Raw genomic sequence first — 22,886 nt, forward strand, 5'->3', positions numbered from 1 at the left:
AAGGTGTGACGATGCTGCTCCTTTAACAAGGTTAAGTTATCCTGGTACTTTTTTCAGCAGATCGTAAAAACACAGGTTCTGAAACGTCTGGGCTTGGATGGGTTTTGGGGCCAATCTGATCACACCTAACAGATACTCTCTTAGGCAAAGGGCTTTCAAGCTTTTAAAAGAAAAGGGGTACAATGAAAGGGGAGTGGCCAGTTGTCCTAGCTCAGCTCTTCTTTGGTTTGGTTTGGTTTTTTGGCAGTCTGGCTGTGCACTGAAAGCATTCAGGCAGTTGCGAAGCTGCTGGACCAAAGCAGGTCCATACTGATCCTCCTCTCTCTCTCTCTGACCTCTCTCCTGTAAGACCCTGGATTTGATTTTACCTTTTGTGCCAAGGGGTGTTTATGGGGATTGTTACAAGTATTTGGAACAGCATCATTAAGTTGGGATAATCTGTTGGGCTTTCGAATAGGTTAAGTTATTTGGTATTATGTTCTTTTTTGTTTGTGTTTCATTTGGCAATCTTGTAAATAAATTATATTTTGTTTAAAGCTAAGAGGTTTGACCAGCTGTAACCCTCCTAGAATATCCGTGTAACACCTGCTTAAAACAACTGGCAAAGTTAGGGTCTGGGCTACTTTCTGGAAAGGTTTTGAGCGAGTCTGGCCTGGCCCATGAGAAATATGGGCAGGAACTAACACAATAAAAGTATTTACTTGTTGTATGATGTCTGATTAAGACTAAATTGGAATAGGGAAGATTCTGAAGGAGTGAATTAGTTCCTGATTTCGATATCAGTAGCTGCCGAGATATGTCAATGTGACATGAAATTACCATGGAGCTCAATAACTGAGTAGGTTGAATAGAAAGCTAATTGCTATCAGATCAGGTTTCTACTTGGCACTGATATTTAAAATGTATATAAATAAATACATTTAATATTCAAATGATAAACATTTCATAATATTTAAATAAATAAACAAAATAGCTAAAGAATATTGAATATTTAAAGCAAGGTTCTTTCCAAATGGAGCTGTTTCATTGTCTTTGATGAAGTGCCTGGTGATGAAATATATAAATTGACAGTGTCCAGCTCTCTCATATCTGCCTTTTGAGTTGTAACATCTTCATTTTTAAACAGGGCAGGAATATGGCCTATTACAGAATGTTGTGAACCAGAATAATGCAAGAGGAAGAAGAAGGTCTGTTTCCGTTCTGTACATCTCTATGACTCTATGGCTCTGTAACTAGTGTCCATAGAAGTTGGTGCACTTACCATGGTTTAAGAAGCCCCTTTACAATGGGCCCTTCTGGTAGAGGTAAGTGTTTCCAGCCGTTTACCCAATTTGTTTTTAAATTCACACATGGGGTTTGGGCATCAATGATTGGCTAGCATTTATTGCCTGTCCCAAGCTGCCTTTAAACTGAGTAGTCTGTTAGGCCAATTCAGAGGGCAGTTTAGAGTCAACCACATTGGCTGTAGGTCTGGAGTCACATGTTGGCCAGACCAGGTGAGGACGGCAGATTTCCTTCCCTGAAGGATATTAGTGAACCAGATGGGTTTTTCCAACAATCGGCAATGCACTCATGGTCATCAGCATATTCTTAATTCTAGATTATTATTGAATTCAAATTCCACCATCTGCCATGATGGGATTCAAACCCAGGTCCCTAGAACATTAGTTGAGTTTCTGGATTAATAGTCTAGCGATTATATTACAAGGCATTCACCTTCCTGTTAACAAGCAGTTGTCTCGGTTAAGAGGGGGTGTTTCAAGTAGTGGGTACTGAACTGCCAGACCGGTTTGTGAAAGGAATCGTGGGTAAAGTCCCGTGCAAGAATGTTCAGTACAGCAGTCAACTGATGAGCTATATATGCAGTGCCTGAATGTTGTGGAAGCAATCTCTAAAACCAACAAATGTAGTGAGAAATATATTTGCAACCTAACATTTCATTCTCAAGGCATTGAGAAACGTCTTCACAGAAATATTTCATCATTCACTCACCAGTGCTTGCTGTGATTGCGCTGCTTGTAACCCTAGTGTTTGCTGACTTTGTTGTTGTTGCTGCTGCTGCTGCTGTATCTGTAACAAGAGGACAAAACATTATTCCTTTCGGACAAAACATTTCAGAATTTAACACCACAGGAGACCATTTGTACCATCTTGCCAAAAGAGGCTGTCTACGTAATCCCAAAATATGACTAAGAATGGCAGGTTCTGGACATCTGAAACATAAACAGAAATTGCTGTAGAAACTCAGCATGCCTGGCAGCATCTTTGGAGAGAAAGCAGATTTCTAGCACCAGCAGTTCTTTGGCATTTTTAATCAAGGTTGGCAGATTTCCGTCCTTGAGGAGAAAGTGAGGTCTGCAGATGCTGGAGATCAAAGTTGAAACTTTATTGCTGGAACAGCACAGCAGGTCAGGCAGCATCCAGGGAACAGGAGATTCGACGTTTCGGGCACAGGCCGAAACGGTCTGGCAGTTCCTGAAGAAGGGCCTGTGCCCGAAACGTCGAATCTCCTGTTCCCTGGATGCTGCCTGACCTGCTGTGCTGTTCCAGCAATAAAGTTTCAACACAGATTTCCGTCCTTAAATGGCATGAGTGAACTAGGTGCACATTTGACAATTGGTTACATGGTTGCCACTGTAGTAGCTTTTAATTCTAAACATTTTACTGAATTCCAGTTTTAGCATGCTGGAATTCACACTCACATCCACAGAACACCAGTGTGGGTGTCTGGATTACCAGTCCAGAGACATTAGCATTAAGCCACTGTCTCCCTACTCTTTGGCTTTAATCTACTCCTTTAAAGCTAACTTCTTGCCTAAGGTTCACTGTGGTGGAAGACTCATGACCAAACCATGCCTAACACAGGATAAAATCAATGCTAGTCAGGTTCACAGCTAAAAAGCACTGGCATGCAAGGAATGGCATCATTACAAACTCTGATGATGATATCGATGCATCAACAAAGCTATCACAATGTTGAGTGATACTGGCAGGGAAATTCTCCATGTGATAGACAGTAGAGTCAGCCCAATTCAGACTGACTTCACTCAAGGAAATGTTCAACCTCCTTCACTTGAGAAGGGAAAATAATGATTCTTTTTTAGGAAATCATGGAAGAAAATCTTCAGATTGAAAGGACCCCTTGTTCATGAAGTTAGTTATGCAGCTTAAATGGGTAACAACAGGTGGAGTTGTGAACCATTATAGCCGATGACTTTTGGATTTGGAGATCTTATAGTTCTGATTTTAACTTAATCCAATTCTGCTTTATTGTCAGGTAGGTCAAGTGTTTGCTTTCAAATTAATGGTGTCTGAAATCAGGAGGAATTTTAAAATGGCTGAATAAAATTAAGTTTGGTTGGGGGTGATACTGAACAGTAAATTTAAGTACCCACAGGAAGGCAGAAATTTAAAGGATGTCACACCTTAGAAAATCATTTGCCAAATACATATTATCAAATGCTCTTTGGAATAGCGTAAACCTGTGAAATTCAATTACTAATGGAATAGAAAGTAGAATGTACATAATGACATTTGATATTTGGAGTTTTTAAAAATCATCGAGAAAAGAGGAATAATGAATGGTCAGCATGATTTCTAAAGTAAATATTTTGCTGGACCAACCTTATTGAATTCCTTGAATGGTAACAGAGAGAGTGCACAATGTTAATGCAATGATGACATTTCTTTGGACCTTCAGATGGCCTCCTATAACATGCAACAATAACAGGCTAATGAATAAACAACAAAAAAAGAAATCGCTAGAAAAGCTCACCAGGTCTGGCAGCATCTGTGGAGAGAAATCAGGGTTAACGTTTCGTGTCCAGTGACACTTCTTCAAAACTGTTCTGGGGAGGGGTCACTGGACCCGAAACATTACCTCTGATTTCTCTGCACAGAGCTGCTGAGCTTTTCCAACAATTTCTGTTGTTGTTTCTGATTTCCAACATCCGCAGTTCTTTCAGTTTTTATGGATTGGTGAATAAGGTTGGAGAATGCAAAGTCAGGAGTGAGGAACTGAGTGGATTGCCAACTGACTTCAAGACAGAAAGCAGATACTGGGAGTAAAGGGTAGCTGTTCAAGAGTTGCAGAAGGTGGGAAGTGGTCTTCCACAAAGATCAGGAACAATTGCTGCTCATCGACTATATTAATCATTTATAGTACAGTTTCTAAATTTTGCAGAGAAGATAGTCAATATGGAAGAATGCTGCAAAATATTCCAGATTATATTAGTACTCATGCAGAGCGGCAAATATCTGGCAAATGACGTTTAATACCAATAAATGCGAGCCAGCAAATTTGGGTGGGGTGGCACAGTGGCTCAGTGGTTAACACTGCTGCCTAATAACGCCAGGGGCCCAGGTTCGATTCCACCCTCGGGTGACTGTTTATATGCAGTTTGCACATTCTCCCCGTCTCTCTGTGGGTTTCCTCCCACAGTCCAAAGATGTGCAGGTGAAGTGAATTGGCCATGCTAAATTACCCATAGTGTTCAAGGATGCATAGGTTAGGGGCATTAGTCAGAGGTAAATGTGGAGTAGGGTTGAGACTGTGGTGCTGGAAAAGTACAGCACATCAGGCAGCATCTGAGGAGCAGGAGAACCGACGTTTCAGGCATAAGCTGTAGAAGGGGAGGGTTATTCTTCAGAGTGTTGGTGTGGACTTGTTGGGCCAAATGGCTGTAGGGATTCTATGAAATGGGAAAATCATTCATTATTCGTAAGATGTAGGTGAAAGTTAATTTCAGGATCAAAGGACTATACAAAAACACTCATTACTAAAATCTGGGAAAATTACATTTTATCCCATTTTCTGTGCATATTACCGGCTGGAATTTAATATCTGGATGGAAGTGAATAACTTTAATGATGATTCCAACAAAATGGTCTCAGACTGTAGGAAGGAAAGGATCACATGGTTTCAGTGCACTGCTGTTATTCCACTTAGGTAGTTGAAACAAATGCACCTTTTACACTGAATGAACTGCTTTGTTTCATCAAATCAGATTTACAGTATTAATACAGCAGGGCTATTCGAGTTGGCAATGCAGGACTGCACCTTGTACAAGACCAGTTCCCACCTGTAGGAGTCGCTGCTGTCGAAGCTGCTGCTGTCTCTGCCTCATCTGCTCCTGCGAGAGTTGGACTGAACCAAGGTTTGCATGTGGGCCTGATGTCATATGATCAAGTCCAGCAGCCATCAAAGTGCTCTGCTGCAAAGGTTGATGTGAGAGCCTAGGCCAGAAAATATTGCAGATCTGATGATTAATGCATGCACTGTAATCAATGATTGGAGTGTAGAACGCCCTGGTACGTCCCATTACAGTAGGTGGGTCAGTGCAAAGAAATGAATGGGGCTACACACACTGATATCACTGGAGCGGATTCCCCTGGTCAGGCCATCAAGTGATATACAGATAGATCTTAGTCCAATTCCCTTGGTAGGACACCCAAAGAGCTGTTAGGAAAGTCAGTCTTTCACCCTGTACACTGGATTCAACAGAGAGTAAAGGCAGGTGGATGGAAAACCAGTATTGCAACTATTTTAGTCAGTTTTGCTTTCAGTCTCTCTGTCAGCAGCCAGAGAAGGACACTTTCTGACCAATCCATTCAGGCGTGTTATGACCCCCCCCACCGGAGCAAGTGGAACTTGAACCTGGACCTCCTGGCTCAGAGGTGTGAATGCTACCTCACAAGAGCCCTCAGCAGCCAGGGGAATGCCAGTGTGGGGTTTAACTGCATTACACAGTAATCCAATGAGCAAGCTATTGTGGATGGCAATGGTGACTCAGGTTCAATACCAGCCTTCGGCAACCCTCTGTGTGGATTTGCACATTTTCCTTGTGCCTGCGTGGGTTTCCTTCGGGTGCCCCGGTTTCCTCCCCCAGTCCAAAGATGTGCAGGCCAGGTGAATTGGCCATGCAAAATTGCCCATAGTGTTAGTTGCATTAGTCAGAGAGAAATGGGTCTGGGTGGGCTACTCTTCAGAGGGTCAGTGTGGACTTGTTGGGCTGAAGGGCCTGTTTCCACACTGTAGGGAATTGAATCTAGTCTAATCAGCAGCAATTTACCCCAAGCTGAGCATACGTGATCTGAATGTTTTCTTCCAAAGATAAAGACAAGTTAACTGGAATGATCATTCTTACTCTCCCTTCATTGAATGTCTATCCGAAGTTGCCACTTAGATAAAGTGCAAGTCAGTTGGATAGAATATTTTTTATTAGATGTTCACAGGATGTGGGTATTAGAACAAAGAAGAACAAAGAAAATTAACAGGCCCTTCAAGCCTGAGCTGATCCAAATGTACTGTCTAAACCTATCGATCAATTCTTAAGCATTTGTATCCCTCTGCTCCCCAACTACTCATGCATCTGTCCAGATGCATTTTAAGTGAATCTACCATGCCTGCCTCTACCACCTCTGCTGGCAACGCATTCCAAACGCCCACTACCCTTGTGTGAAGTAGTGATGTCAACATGTACTGACCATCCCTAATGTGCTGCTCTCCATTGAAGTTCCAATTCAGTTGACTATTGAATTCTTTATTTGATTCCCTGGTCTCAATCCCACAGTTTCCCCACGTGAGAAGGAAAGGGGAAAGAATGCAGACAGTCATGAGTTCCGGTTTGATAATCCATCAATAACCACATTGATTTGGATCCCATTTACCAACCTCTGAGAAAAAGAACTGGAAATGATATCACCCACCTAAACAGACCAAGACACATAAATAGAAAGCGGGACAGAACACCAGTGCTTCACTGGAGGCTCACTGATGATGTTACCTAGCATGGTGACAAAACGTCTGAGAATAAACCTACCAGTTCAGCCAACAAACTTACAATCTGAGGGTTTAGAAAAGATTTTCAAGATGTTGCTGGGGTTGGAGGGTCTGAGCTATTGGGAGAGGCTGAAGCGGCTGGGACCTTTTTCCTGGAGAGTCAGAGGCTGAAGGGTGGTTGATAAACTCTTATAAAATCATGACGGGCATGGTTAGAAGGGATAGGGAAGGTCTTTTTCCCAGGATGGGCGAGTCCAAAACTAGAGGGCATCGGCTTGAGGTGAGAGGGAAAAGATTTTAAAAAGGAGCAGATTTTTCACACAGAAGCTGGTGCGTGTATGGAATGAGCTGCCAGAGGAGTTGGTGGAGGCTAGTACAATTACAACATTTTGGAGGCCATGATATGAAGGTGCCAGTGTTGGACTGGGGTGGACAAAGTCAGATGTCTGCACCTGACAAAGGGACAGTGCTCCGAAAGCTTGTGATTCAAGTAAACCTAGTGAACTATAACCTGATGTCCTGTGACTCCTAACATTTAAAAAGTCATCTGGATGGGTACATGAATAGGAAGGCATAAGTCCAATGCTGGCAAATGAGATGAGATTAATTTAGGATATCTGGTTGGCATGGACAAGTTGGACCGAAGGGTCTATTTACATGCTGTATAACTCACAAATAAACAATGAGAAGGCACTTACCGTTGATTGCCCTGAAGGGTTGGTGGGTAGGGAGAGGCTTGCTGGTGAATGTAACCACTAGGCTGCTGCTGCATTTGTCTGATCCGGTCCACGAGAGCTGGGTTAGAATGAGCAGCCTGGTATGGCCTGGCACTGTAGTTGGGCGACAGCATGCCATTTCCAGCTTGCTGTTGCAAAGGCATCGGCGTACTGTACGCTGTGTACCCATGAGGCAGCGCCTGAATAAACAACCAAGGGTGGATAACCATGTCACTCACTCCAATATAAAGTCTCGACAACTCCATTTCGAGAGATACCAGGGCAGCTACCCGTACGGCCGATCAAATCAACATCTCTATTTCCCCAGCTCTCTCCTCAAATTGTCTCCCTCTCTCCTCCCTCACTCTGGAAGCACAGCATACTCCCATCTAGGAATCTCACCTAAATAGCATGTACTGTGACTGAATCCAGGAACTGAGGGATAGATAGTCATCAGATAACTGACAGCATCACTGCCAGGGGTGACTTCGTGGCTCCAGAGACCCAAACTAATAATCTAAAAATGCAAGTTCAAATTCTACCACAGCAGTGAGAAACTGAAATTCAATCAGCTGAACAAATCTGAAATGAAAGGAAATGCTCATAACAGATGAAACTACGAGAAAATTATTTTTACGATGCATTCACTGGTATTCTGTAGGTATGACATTTTTAAAGCTAAGATAGTTTTTTTTTGAACAATAAAGGAATTAGGGGATATGGTGAGAGTGTGGGTAAGTGGAGCCGAGTCCACAAAATGATTAGCCGTTATCTTATTGAATGGTGGAGTAGGTTTGAGGGGCCAGATGGCCTACTCCTGCTCCTAGTTCATACGTTCTATGAAATCTACCACCAAAACTCGGTCTGGATAATTTGAGAGCCCAGACGCATTATAATGTGGCTGACTTTTAACTGTCCTCCAAACTGGGGCTTGCTGAGAGAATGGGTAAAAACAGTGATCAGCTAAGATCACATTCCAGGAATGAATATAAGGAGGACTGGATCACAGCCTCCGCAGCTTGGCTGTGTACACTTCACAGCAAGGTTTGCTGGATATCTGTCAGGTCTGAGAACTCTGAATCATTTTTCATTCATGTTTATTATTTTCTATTTTAAAAAAAAAGTTCTGCCAAAACTTAAAATAAATGAAGGAGGAAATAAAAGGCCTGTAGAAATGAACAAGTTTCACCAGCCCAAGAGACTGAAGTTGTGGCTCTTTCCATCCCAGAATGGAAAAGCAAGGCAAAAGGCAGACAGGGAGGAGAGGGGAGGGAGAGGAAGACCTGACAGATAGAAAACAGGAGGGAAGAGCTTTTGTGATTCCTGACCCGTGACACTTGCATAAGTTATTAAAACTCTATTGTATTCTTGACACCAAACAATGTTTGGAACAGGCAGCAGACAGGTTTCTTATCAGCTTTTGTGTGGGACTTCACAGGGACATGAGACATTGCATTCCTTAAAGTTTCCATTTCCTTTTATTAAAACTTGCTGAAAGTCAGTGTAAAATAATACAGTGCAATTCCCATCAGAATGGGCAGAAACAACTTGTGTGCAGACTCTGAACCAGAAATAGCTGAGTGAAGATTGTTGAGAAGCTGCTGTTTCCCTCTGAAATAAAATTCAGCACCACTTTAGCACACGTGAAGAACACCACTGCTAAGTATTCTGGCATGGTGCACATTCTTCTTCACTCGTGGGATATCAGCACCACTGACATGGCCAGTATTTATTGCCTCTTCCTAATTGCTCAAGAAAGGAGTGATGAGCCTCCTTCATGAATAACAGCAGTTCTTAATGTACAGATAGTGCTTTGAGGAAGGGAGCTCCAGGATTTTGACCTAGCAAAGGAATTAGAATCTAGGACGATGATGATGTAGCGGTAACATTACTGGACAAGTAATTCTAAATTCCCCATTAATGTTCTGTTGGACATGGGTTTGAGTCCCAAATGTGAATTTAATAAAAATTTGGAACTAAAAGGCTAGCCTAATGGTCATTGTTGATTGATGTGAAAAACAATCTGATTCACTTATGTACTTCTGGGAAGGAGATCTGTCAGCCTCACCCTGCTTGATCGTACTCTAGACCTACAGCAATGTGGTTGACTCTTAACGGTAATTAGTGATGGGCAATAAACATTCACCTCATATAAATGAATAAAACAAATATGACTGGTAGGATAGAATAATAGAATCCCTACATTAGGGAGGCCATTTGGTCCATCTAGTCTGCACTGACCCTCCAAGGGCCAACCCACCCAGACCACTACACTGAAAGACTGAAGCGACTGGGCTTGTATACCCTTGAGTTTCAAAGATTGAGAGGGGATCTGATTGAGACGTATAAGATTATGAAAGGATTGGACACTCTGGCAGTAGGAAACATATTTCCACTGATGGGTGAGTGCCGAACCAGAGGACACAGCTTAAAAATACAGGGTAGACCATTTAGGACAGAGCTCAGGAGAAACATCTTCACCCAGAGAGTGGTGGCTGTGTGGAATGCTCTGCCCCAGAGGACAGTGGAGGCCCACTCTCTGGATTCATTTAAGAAAGAGTTGGATAGAGCTCTCAAAGATAGTGGAATCAAGGGTTATGGAGATAAGGCAGGAACAGGATACTGATTAGGAATGATCAGCCATGATTATATTGAATGGCGGTGCAGGCTCGAAGGGCTGAATGGCCTCCTCCTGCACCTATTGTCTATTGTCTATTGACTACCACCCCTCTCCCTATCCTTGTAACTTTGCATTTTCCCAATGGTCAATCCCCTTACCCTGCACACGTTTGGACTGTGGGAGGAAACCAGACCACCCGGAGGAAACATACACAGATACGGGCAGAATGTGCAAACTTGGTTGCGTGGATTCAGAATTGACTTGCCCATAGATGACAGAGGGAAAGTGGTGCTAGGGTGTTTTACAGGCTGGAGGTCCACGACTAGTGGTGTACTGGGACCTCTGCTGTTTGTGATTTATATAAATGACTTAGATAAAAATGTAAATGGGTAGGTTAGTAAGTTCACAGATAATACAAAGATCAGTGGAGTTGTGGATAGTGTAGATGGTTGTCAAAGGATACAGCAGGATAAAGATCAGCTGCAGATATGGGCAGAAAAATGGCAGACGGAGTTTAATCCATGTTAAGTGTGAGGTATTGCACTTTGGGAGATTGAACATTAAGGAAAAGTATAGAGTTAACTGGTGAATTGTGTACTAGAGTCAGGATGTCATGTTGCAGTTTTATAAAACATTTGTTAGGCCACAAAGAATATTGTGTTCATTCTAATCATAAGGAAGAATGTGGAGGCTTTGGAGAGGGTGTAGAAGAGGTTTATTAGGATGCTGCCTGGAGTAGAGGGTATGAAGAGAGGCAAGAAAAACTCGGGTTGCTTACACTTGAGCAGCGCAGGCTGAGGGGAGACGTGAACCAAGTCTACAAAATTATGAGATGCATAGATAGGGTTGACGGTCAGAATTGTTTTCCCAGAGTGGAAATGCCTAATACTATTGGGCATGTACTTAAGGTGAGAGGGGAAAGTACAAAGGAGACATGAGGGGCAAGTCCTGTTTTTAACACAGAGTGGTAGGAGTCTGGAACACACTGCTGGGGGAGTGGTGGTGGAGGCAAATACAATTGGGGCATTTCAAGGACTTTCAGATAAGCTCATGAATATGTACAGAATGGAGGGATGTGGACCAAGGGCAGGCCAAGGGATTAGTTAAAATTGGAGACATGTTCGACACAACACTGTGGGCCAAAAGGTCCATTCCTGTGCTGTACCATTCTATGCTCCACACAGACAGATGCCCAAGGGTGGAATCATATCCAGGTCCCCCAGCGCTGTGAGGGATCACCGCTAACCACTGAGCCACAGTCCACCCTACCAGAGGAGAACTTGCAGATGGTGGTGACCCAAGAGCCTTTGTCCTTCCAGATGGTGTGGCCATCGGTTTGGAAGGTGATGTTGAAGAAACGTTGGTGAATTTCTGCAGTGCATTTTGTAGATGGTGCACACAGCTGTTACTGAGCGTCAGTGGTGGGGGGAGTGGATGTTTAATGCAGTGGAAAAGGTGCATATCAAGCAGGCTATTTCGTACCTAATTCCCACATGGAGAGCAACATGGTGGTTAAATGGTGCTATTTTACATTAAGACCTCCAGCATTAGTGAGAATATTGGTTTGGAAGTAGATTTCATCAAAACATATGCTTTCAATAACCACCACTGATGATAGAGGTGGTGTTGAGGTCTACTAAAACAAGTCAAGAGCAGTTTATGCAAATAAATAAATGAATTTTTTTATACATCACCACCAAGAAACAAGAAAAACTTCCATTTTCCACTAACGATTTTATAGATTGAGTCAGTGAAGCCTTGGACCATCTGCTTTACATTTGGAAAGGAATCTTCGATGAATTACAAAAAGCTCAGAATAGGTCACTGATTATTTAAGTTACAATATCCAATAAATACCCACTTTTACCATTGCATGTATGATATGAATCATATCACACCATAGTTGGCCATTCATGATGCCTGAGAAAGAGTTGTCCAACAATGCATTCAGACCCTTTCTGTAATGTGGCACCCAGAACTATACACCAGCTGAAGACAAAGTGTCTTATAGAAGTTTCCCTTGCTCTTGTATTCTGTGTGCGAGTACTGCCCAGGAGACAGCATGCTTTATTAACTGCACTCTTCAACTGTTCTGCTATCTTTGGTGATCTGTGCATATATAAACCCAGGTGCCTCTGTTCCTGCACTCCCTTTAGAATTGCATCTCTTATCTTATAGGTGTCTGTTCATGCTCTTCCTACCAAAATGTATCGCTTCACACTGCTCTGCATCGAATTCATCTGCATCCCATCTGCACATTCTACCAACTTGCCTGCTCTTCTAAATCTAAATCATTCTCATCACAGTTTACAATGCTTCCAAATTTAGTACCGTCTGCAATCTTTGATACTTTCCCCTGCATTGAAAAATCTAGATCATTAATGCACATCTGAAAAGCAAATGTCCTAGGTTGATTCCTAGTAAGTCCACCATAATCCAGCCTAAAAACTCTCCATTAACCATTACTGCAAGAAGATACATTTATTGAACTGCATTCTGAAACACACAAGATCTCCAACCTTTCTGAAGTAAATCGGATACTGGCACATCATTTAGATTGTGGTCTTTACTCTAAGCAATGCTCTGAAGGGAATGTTGGTAACATGTTTAATCTAAAGTGAGGGGAGGATATCGAAATCCACTCGAGAGACAGCTGGATTCTCCTGCGTATAGGAGGAATGATGATGTGGAAGTGGACAGTTCTTTTGAATTTGTGGAAAATGGATGGTTTTGATGTTCCTGAGACAATTATGTTCCAGTCAGAATTCTGGTCCCTGAAGTGCCTACCTGTGATTGCTGCATACCCGGGTACTGCGGAAGTTGGGTTGTACGACCCTGCTGGGCATAGAGACCGCTCTGCTCGACTGATTGTGCCTGGATGAAACCATATCAGAAGGTTAAAGATGTCTTCCTCGTCATGTCAAGGACTACGCCATCTGCTGGCCACCCCCTCATACAGAACAGGCTGCAGTGCAACATACAGCAGGAAGGAAACATCCAACTCATTGTTTTTTCTGGACCGCTAGCTCTCAATAAATATTTTTCTCCTGAAGAAAGGTCGTGCGTTAACAGACTGTGCCATAATGAAGAAAAATGTCACAATTGTTCCAAATGTGAAATAGAACACAATTCTTTTGTCCCATTTATCTGGCAAGATCTAACACAACTCAAATATTTAAAAATGTGTAGTTATTAACAGATGGCCTAAAATTGCCTGATTTGTTTGCCTTATGTGCTGAGGAGGATTGAGGATATTTGGGCCAGTTTTATGTAATCACTTCAAAGTATTAATTTGTTTAGTTGGTGAAAAAGAATCTTCAATGACTAACAGTAAATTGCCTTCGCCAAGTTGAAGCAATGATTTTTCCATCATCTCCCTAGGGAACAGGATAGCCAGTTATCTACAAACGTTCCTCTGTATCCCTTCAGTTGAGGTTCTTCCTCTTCTGTTCTAAACCACAGGCCATTAAATAAAACAAACTAGCTAGTCAGAACATTTTTTGAAATGTGAACATTTATTAACCTCAAAAAAAAAGAAAAAATTCTTACTGCTTAAAATTTGGCAGCTACAGAACATTTCTCATAACTGATTCACTTTGACGGGACAGTATCTCATTTGGGTGGCTCTGAAGGATGAATATCAAAGTTGGATCTATAGGATCTGCAATATTCCCAATAACATTTCTGTTTTATTTTTCCCAATTAGGTGAGGGAAAGATGTGGGATAACATGCTAAGATGTAGGCAGATCTCTTGTCCAAGTGGGTATTCTTCACCTTCATGAACCAAGGTAGTGAACACTGATAACTATTACCACAGAAGACATAATACCTGGCACTAATCCTGCCACTGATCTCATTTTATATTTCACTTTCATCCTTTGGAACCTAACTGGAGCTCCCATCACTGTGTACCCAGTGAAGCCAATGCAGGACAGATTGGGAATTCAGTCTGAAATTCTCCCAAGTCCACACAGTGGATGATGCCTTTATTGGCTGGGGCGTTGACAACCAACGGCTAAAGATAGGATTAGTGTGCATAGGGATTGTGATTTCTCCAGGGTCAACGGAAGTGGTGCAGGTAGTACACAAGCTCCTCGTTCATCTCCAGAAGTTCTACGTGTACAGCCACTGCTAAACATGCTGCTGGGTGGCTGAATACCCAGCTGTGAGGAATGTCGGTCAGCTCTTGAAACAAGCACTTGAAAGAAAAGGAGGCTGTGCTGCTCTGGAGGTCAGTGCAAGGGGTCTAGCTCCCATGACCTGACTGCAGCACCGAAGGACTCACAATGGACTGGAGGTTAATGAATGTATGTCAAATCCCACCTCAACAATAACTTGACATGATGTTCAAAGCACCACACCAAACCCCCTTCAGCAATCTCAAGCTATTGTGATTTATGGCTATCATTCATTAATGGCTCCACCTCACTCTTAGGCTTTCCGCACTCTCTTAGTAACACTCATACTTCCAGCTGACACTCTCCTTCCTATTCAATCCAACATGGTTGCTTGACAGCACAACTATCATGATTGATGGGAGGAGGATGCAACAGGCCACCCTGGACTTAGAAACACACTCCTGGAGAGCTATCCCTGAGTATTCCAGGCAGCAAAGCTAATGTTTGAGTGGGCAGGTGATGTGAAACAAGAGCAAAGTAGGGTGAATGCTGGCAATCTGAAATACGGTCAAAAAGTGCTGGAGAAACTCAGCAGGTCTGGCAGCATCTGTGCAAAGAGAAACAGGGTTAACATGTCAAGTCTGGTATGACCTCTCTTTGTAACTCATCTTTAGAACGGAAGGAATTTTGTTAGACTTTAAATATTTAATGGTGTTTCTCACTCCACAGTCTTTGCCAGACCAGCCTAGTTTTTCTTGCACTGTTTGCCTTTCCGTTCCACAAATTTCTACTGGCAGCACAACTCTCATTGTAGGAGTGCTGACCGCATTGCAGTAATTCACCAAAGATGTTCAGACAGCAAACTCACAAGCATTTCCAACTCGAAGGACAAGGACAGCAGACACATGGGAACACCACTTTCAAGTTTCCCTCCAAGTCACTCACCATCCTGACTTGGAAATATATCACCGTTCCTTCACTGTTGTTAGGTCAAAATCTTGGAATTCCCTTCCCATTGTGGGTCAACCCACAGCAGGTGGACTGCAGCGGTTCAAGAAGGCAGCTCACCAACACCTGCTCAAGGGCAACTAGGGACGAGCAATAAATGCTGGCCCAGCCAGCGATGCCCACATCCCACGAGTGAATGTAAAAATAAGCCCTTCACTCCAAAATGAATCAACTGAAGCTTCTCTGAACTGCTTCTACAGCTATTATATCATTTTTTTTCAAACTTGGTGATTAAAGCTGAACACATCAGTCCAGATATGTTCTCAACAATGCCCTGTACAATTTTGGCAAAACATTCCTATTTTTAAATTCAATTCTCCTTATGTTAAATGCCAAGATTCCGTTTGCTTCCCAATCACTTGCTGTACAGGCTTGCTCATGTTTTGAGATAACCAGATCCCTCTGTTCCACTAGATTCCGCAATCTCACTCGACTTAAATAATAAAATGTCTTGCTACTCTTCAGACCAAAATGGACAAGCTTACAATTTTCCACGTTATGGTCCATTTGCCAAACTTTGCCCACATACCAAGCCTGGTTTTGCAGATCCTTTACCTCCTCCTCATAGCTTTTTCTCTCCATCCTGCTGTAATTAACAAACTCAGCTATCATCCATTCACTCCCATTATTCATGTCATTGATATAAGAATGCAAATAACTGAACGGTGATCCCTGTGGCACTCCACCAGTTACAGCTTGCCAACTCAATAAATGACACTGAAAAAGAGGTAATGTGTCCTCGGAATAACTGACGTTGATGTGACTTTCTCTTCCTCCCTCCTTTAAGGGTGGCACGGTGGCTCAGTGGTTAGCACTACTGCCTCACAGCACCAGGGTCCCAGGTTTGATTCCAACCTCAGGCGATTATCTGTGTAGAATTTGTACATTCTCCCAGTGTCTGCGTGGGTTTCCTCCGGTCCTCCGGTTTCCTCCCACAGTCCAAAGATGTGCAGGCCAGGTGAATTGCTAAATTGCCCATCGTGTTAGGTGCATTAGTCAGTGGGAAATGGGTCTGGATGGGTTACTCTTCGGAGGGTAGATGTAGACTGGTTCGGCCGAAGGGCCTGTTTCCACACTGTAGGGAATCTATTCAAGAACTGTTTCCCCTCTGTGTCACATCAGTTCTATTTTCCTATCATGCCACAACCCAAGAGGAAAATGCAACTGCAACCAAACTGACAATCTTTCTATTCTTTCCCACTACATTACTTTCAATATTTGAGCACATTGCTGTTCTGACAGAAACAACTTCTATCCAATCCTTCAACTACACGAATATACAACATTTCCACCAACAGTTCTGCAGTGCAAGCAAGATTTATTGTATAATTTCTATTGTCTTTAGCAGACATATCTAATCAACCCATTCAGTGACGCTATTGCATACCTCTGGAGTATGTGGTAGTTGAACCTCTGACCTTCTTGCTAAACATTCCATAGCAGTTGCACAGAGTGGGAGCTAGGGTGGCAGTGGGGTCCCTTGTGCAGCTAAGTGAAATTTCACTTCACTTGTATGTTTTCAAAGACAGGCATTAATTAACTCTACCTTCCAGGTTCAAAATAGCAGGTTGCACATCAGGTCTTCTCTGGGCTACCATCATATTCAAACAATGTGTGGATAGGAATTGTGTGTCCAAATATCCAAAAGGCAAGGGGTATCCTCGATGTGCATTACAGCAGTAGAGACTCAACAAGAAAACTGTTGGATAAACTCTTGTATGCTTCTTTACAAATGCAAAAGTTTGTACTTTTTCATTGACTATAGTTAGTTGTTGGTAAACATACTGAGTATGCAAAAGATAAGAGATAGGAAACATCAAACAGGTAGTGACTGCTTCACAACCATCTTTAGCTGCTTCACTAGTGACCTTCCCTAGTCACAAGTGGGGATTTTCACCGATGATTGAACAACGTTCAGCACCACTTGTAACTCCTTAGATATTGAAGCAGTCCATGTTCAAATGCAGCAAGGCCTGGACAATATTCAGGCTCAGGCTGACAAATAGCAAGTAACATTTGTGTCACATAAATGCCAGCCAATGACCATCTCCAATAAGAGACAATCTATAACCTTTACCATGGTGTTTCTACCCAGCTGGAGTTATGCTCGGCAGTAAGATTTTTGAAACAGATGAACTGGAAATACTTAAATGTAACACAGTACCAAAAGTTGGTTCTGTTGAAAGACAAGTGGAAATCCATTTCTTGCACTCACTGCTTCTTGGTGTGGAGGCACTAAATTAACTTATATCATTAGCAAGGCAACATGCATTGGGCTACTCCAACCAGTTTTTCATAAATGTGTTGCTGGAAAAGCACAGCAGATCAGGCAGCATCCGAGGAGCAGGAGAATCGACGTTTTGGGCATTCCTGAAGAAGGGCTTATGCCCGAAACGTCGATTCTCCTGCTCCTCGGATGCTGCCTGACCTGCTGTGCTTTTCCAACAACACATTTTTCAGCTCTGATCTCCAGCATCTGCAGTCCTCACTTTCTCCCAGTTTTTCATAAAGTTTGGGCTTAAGAATGGACAGAATCCCTTTTTTAAGGCAATATTTCAAATACAACTGAAGAAGGCACTTAGCCCTGACTCTGCCATGGTCCATTTATTCATCATTATCACAAACATGCAGCAGTACCTTGAGGTTTTTCACCGTCACATTGGTGTTCTTGCAACTGAAAAGCTGAAAAAGGAATCTTCAGAAATTCTCTCTCATTGAAGAGGCTTTAGACTAACTTGCTCTAGGGCAGACTGCGTCACAGCTGCTGAACATATCTCCAGCATCTATTAACTGCATTCCAAATAAAACAATCCACAACATTCTTTAAAGAAAATAAATCACCCAACCACAGAATCCAGGATCTGGATTCAAATCATTCACTAGTTTTCCAGATATATTGTTTACACACTAACATATAGAAGTGAAAAAAGGTACTGACAACTACTTCTTTCTCTACAGATGTTATCTTACTTTCCTGACATTTCTAACACTGTCACTTCTATTTCAGATTTCCAGCATCCACGGTATTTTGTTTAAGTGATTTTTTAAAATAATAATTGAGGAGCTCCCCCATCAATCATCTTTTCTCATCCTATTCTGCAAACACTGCCCGACTCAAGGACACAGCTCCACATCTACAAACTTAGCTTCGTGACAAATTTCTGTTTGTGAACACTGATAGTCTGGCAGTTCTAAACTTCACGCAATAGATGGATTCCAGCGAGATTGACTGAATTTCCTTCCATTGGTGTCTGGTCCTTCAGGCTATTGCACAAAGTTCAGATTGACCCCAGTGAGTGCTAGCAGGCCAGTTAAGTGCAAAATGGGACAACAGAACTTAATTTGGGATTTACCAAATCAGATAGGCTGGGCTTCATACAACACTGGCGTGTTGTCATCAGCTCAGTCCTTTCAACACCATCGTCCAGCTAATACAGTGAGGAAGATTCAGCAGCAACTGACATAATGACACAGTTAACCTATAGGCTTTACACAATGAAGAGGTGAGAAATGGTTACCTGGTATGGAATCTGCACTCTTTGGGTATCACGGTGCAGTTAGTCAGTTATCAATACAAATATGTGGCTGCATCCTGCAATAGCCAGCCAGATCAGACAATCATAGCTTATCCAGAACTTCAAACAGAAAGCTGCTGTTAAATTAGCATTCTGATAACAAACATCTTTAGAGATGGGCAAGCGTTTGACTTGCAATTTTCTTTTTAAATAAGTCATATTTCTTGCAAAAACTGTCTTTTCATTCTTATAGCTTTAAACAGGCAGGGAACAGATTGTGTGCAGGCAGCAAAAATAGAAACGTTTGTTTGCATGCATCTAATTAACCAACATATAAATAAGGCAATACATTTTATTAAGTGTGCAACTTGTAAGGAAACTACATCTACCAACGTTCTGCTTAGATAGTAACTGCTTTAAAAATTGCCAAGATTCCAAAGTTGCCAGGACACTTAAATTGGGACAATTCTGACATGTCATGAAACAACTTTGGCAAAGTTTCCTCTCCTATGCACTTTGGAGCACAGTCCCATAATTTCAGGCCCCTTGCATGTATGGAGTTAGGCAGTAGAGTAGAATTTGTTGTTCAGCAATTGTGTAAAAACAGGTGGTGCCAAACTGGTGAACAGTTTCATAATGTTCTCGATTTTTATTTCCATTGTCAATGGGTTGCTTGGTTGCCAACACCCATGTAATGCTGCCCCACTAAGTCAACTTCGATCCCAATGGGTGCCAGCTCATTATTTCAAAACAAATGGACCATTGTGGCCAATAATGGGCTGCAAGGTGGCTCAGTGGTTAGCACTGCTGCCTCACAGCACCAGGACCTGAGTTCAATTCTGCCCTTGGGCAACTATCTGTGTAGAGTTTGCACATTCTCCCCATCTCCGCATGTCTTTCCTCTGGTTGTTCCAGTTCCCTCCCACAGTCCAAAGGTGTGCAAGTTAGGTAGATTGGCCATGGGAAATTACCCATAGTGTTCAGGGATGTGTAGTTTAGCTGGATTGGCCATGGGAAATTACCCATAGTGTTCAGGGATTTGTCGTTTAGCTGGATTGGCCATGGGAAATTACCCATAGCGTTCAGGGATGTGTAGTTTAGCTGGATTGGCCATGGGAAGGAGGTTGGGGGAGGGGGTGATCTTAGAGAAGTCTATAAAATCATGAGGGGCATAGAATAACAAGGGTCTTTCCCCTAGGGTGGGGGAGTTCAAAACTAAGGGGGCATGTTTTTAAAGTCAGAAGAGAAATTTCTAAAAATTATTATTTTTTTTTACACAGAGAGTGGTTTGTGTGTGATAAGCCCGAACACACGCACCAGCCAGTTTCAAAACAGTTTCTGCCCTACTGTTGTTAGAATACTGAATGGACTCTCAGACTCTTAACATTCACCTGTATCTGTCTTTTTGTTTTTGCTGCTGTTTACCTATTATTTACTTATCTTTGCTAGTTAACTCTGTGATCTGCCTGCATTGCTCACAAGATAAAGCGTGTCACTGTCCCTCGGTACGCGTGACAATAAATTCAATTCATTAACTGCCACAGGAAGTGGTGGGAGCAGGTGCAGTTACAACATTTAAAAGACATATGGATAAGTACATGAATAGGAAAGGTTTGGAGGGAAATTGGCCAAAGACAAGCAAGTGGGACTAGCTTAGTTTGGGAATGTGGACAACATAGACTAATTGGACAGTGGAGTGTGCTGTATGACTTTTTTGACTGCAAATGTAGAGATTGGGCAGGAGAGGGGGTGGGTCTGAATGGGATGCTCTTCAGAGGGTCAGTATATATTCGATGGACCGAATGACCTGATTCCACACGGCAGGGATTGTACGATTCTATAAACAGTTCATTTTTCATATATTCACATGCCAGAACAATCAGCAGTTAATCCTGGGATAGCTGGCTCTTTCCCCCCTTGGTCCTGTGAAGCTATTGGTTAGTTTAGCCTCATCCTTTTATAGTCCAAAATTAAGGTATGGTAAGCATTCCCAATTGTACTTCGTTAAATTGTCACTGAAACGTCAGCTCATCCCATTAAGCAACAAAGCATCCAATGATGCGGAAACAATTCAGCAAAAGAACAGAATGGTAATTTAAAATTAAAATTTATGGCTAACTCCTCTTTTAAAGTCATTCCCAAGATAGTTTCTAAAAATTTGTAAACATTATTTTTGGGCTGAACATAATAAATAGTTCATTTTTTTCTGGTGTAGATTAGAATTCCAATACAGTATTCACAAGATCATGGAAGTTTATAGAATAAGCTACAAACAAGCATGGTTTACTGTAATGACAAGAGAGTTCCACAAATTCTGCAGTAAACCACATCACATCAGGCATTGAACTAAATAGAAACAGGTTACACAGGTAAAGCTTTCATTGCTCAAAAAATATTGTTCTTTTGAAGCAATTGTCAAAAAAAAGGAAAAGAACTAAAACTTTTCTTTAAATTTTGGCAGAAATTCTGCTTTCAAGATGTAATATTTGATGCAGCTTTTGGTTTGAAGTTAAAAGAAAAACTTTGCAACATTAAGGAAAGTATTAACGGAGAGAGAGAAGGAGAGGGAGAGAGAGAGAGAGAGAGAGAGAAGGAGAAGAGAAAGCAGGAAAGGGAATGTGAGTTGATGGGTTACCATAATGCTGAAATTGTTATAGCCATCTTGGAGAGATACAGCAGGGCTACAGGTCTCCTACAGAGAAAAGGAGAGGGGCAAGAAAATGGCAGACAGCATCAATGGGACAGTTTAAACAGAGAGCTATTGTTCATTGGGTTGATTAAACATCAAAGATACAATGTGCATTCATATTTACCAGTCAAGATACATCAACTGCATACAAAGCAAGAAATGGGAGAAACCACTTGAGTAACTGCATTTAATCCATGCACTGAAGGCCCCAGTTCAAGTCCCACTTTATGTATGGCTCTATAACCCTAAACACAGCGACAGAATAGGGGTTGGGTCTGGTTGGGAAGCTCTCCGGAGGATCGGTGTAGACTCAATGGGCTGGATGGCTGGCTTCCACACTGTAGGATTCCGTGATTCGATAAATAGTTCATTTCTCACATATTCATGTGCCAGAACTGGGATAACTGGCTCTTTTCCCCCCTTGTTATTCTGAAACTACAGTCGGTTCAGCCTAACCCTTTCATTGTCCTATATTAAATTAAAGTAAACATTCCTAATTGTATTCAGTCAAATTGTCACTGAGCCTTCAGCTCATCCCATCTCTGAACAGGCTGATTAGAAAATATCTGAAATGTTATGGCTTGTGAATTCCACAACATAATTCTTTTTAAAAGTCTCATTTGGGCCACTTAACTGCAATGAAACATCATTTGCAACTGAACTGAACAGTGAGATACTAGTGTGCATGGACATTCTGCTCTCAATCCATCTGAGGTGCCCCCCTGTCTCCCAGCCCCTGAAGCTGAGTGTACATCCTCATGGCTTGTTGAAAGTTGCTGTTATTTGTGTTGGAGCTCAGCCGGTGAATCTCAGCTGCTATCAAATTATGAAACTCTCTGGAGCTTAATGTAATCCCGTTGCAGTTTCCTTGCCAGCAGAGGCCTCAGTTTCCCTGTCGGAGCAGGGTTCGTATCTGCCGTTTCATCTAAAAAAACGAGTTGCCAACTCCGTTGAGGCTAAATCAGCACAGGACTGACCAGCAACCCTTAGCGCAGCAGGATCACTTACTCATGGTATTATTCCCAGTTCTAATTACAGCCTGTTTTTACACAATCACAGACATAGGGAGATAGTGAGGAGAGAGATCGATCTGAGACGGGTACAGCTGAGAACAGAAGCGAATCAAACAGTCAGGGCAGGCAGGGACAAGGTAGGACTAATAAATTAAACTGCATTTATTTCAATGCAAGGGGCCGAACAGGGAAGGCAGATGAACTCAGGGCATGGTTAGGAACATGGGATCAGGATATCATAGCAATTACAGAAACATGGCTCAGGGATGGGCAGGACTGGCAGCTTAATGTTCCAGGATACAAATGCAACAGGAAGGATAGAAAGGGAGGCAAGAGAGGAGGGGGAGTGGCATTTTTGATAAGGGATAGCATCACAGCTGTACTGAGGGAGGATATTCCCGGAAATACATCCAGGGAAGTTATTT

General features: G+C 42.3%; 1 protein-coding gene across 8 annotated transcripts in view; it reads right to left on the reverse strand.

Moving 5' to 3' along the window:
* The window catches only part of LOC122556191 (mediator of RNA polymerase II transcription subunit 12-like protein), a 609,874-nt gene that overhangs the window by 28,964 nt on the left and 558,024 nt on the right, over positions 1-22,886 (reverse strand). For 7 of the 8 annotated variants that reach the window (XM_043702730.1, XM_043702729.1, XM_043702725.1 and 4 more), the window contains 5 exons: positions 21,395-21,451; positions 12,905-12,991; positions 7,480-7,697; positions 5,082-5,235; positions 1,993-2,070 (listed from right to left, as the gene is read on the reverse strand). In XM_043702730.1, the coding sequence (XP_043558665.1) occupies positions 1,993-2,070; positions 5,082-5,235; positions 7,480-7,697; positions 12,905-12,991; positions 21,395-21,451 (594 nt within the window). The remainder of the gene's footprint in view (positions 1-1,992; positions 2,071-5,081; positions 5,236-7,479; positions 7,698-12,904; positions 12,992-21,394; positions 21,452-22,886) is intronic. The other variant, XM_043702726.1, reaches the window with a different exon arrangement.

The sequence above is a fragment of the Chiloscyllium plagiosum genome, chromosome 13, assembly GCF_004010195.1.
Source record: "Chiloscyllium plagiosum isolate BGI_BamShark_2017 chromosome 13, ASM401019v2, whole genome shotgun sequence".
In the NCBI taxonomy this organism is placed as follows: Eukaryota; Metazoa; Chordata; class Chondrichthyes; order Orectolobiformes; family Hemiscylliidae; genus Chiloscyllium; species Chiloscyllium plagiosum.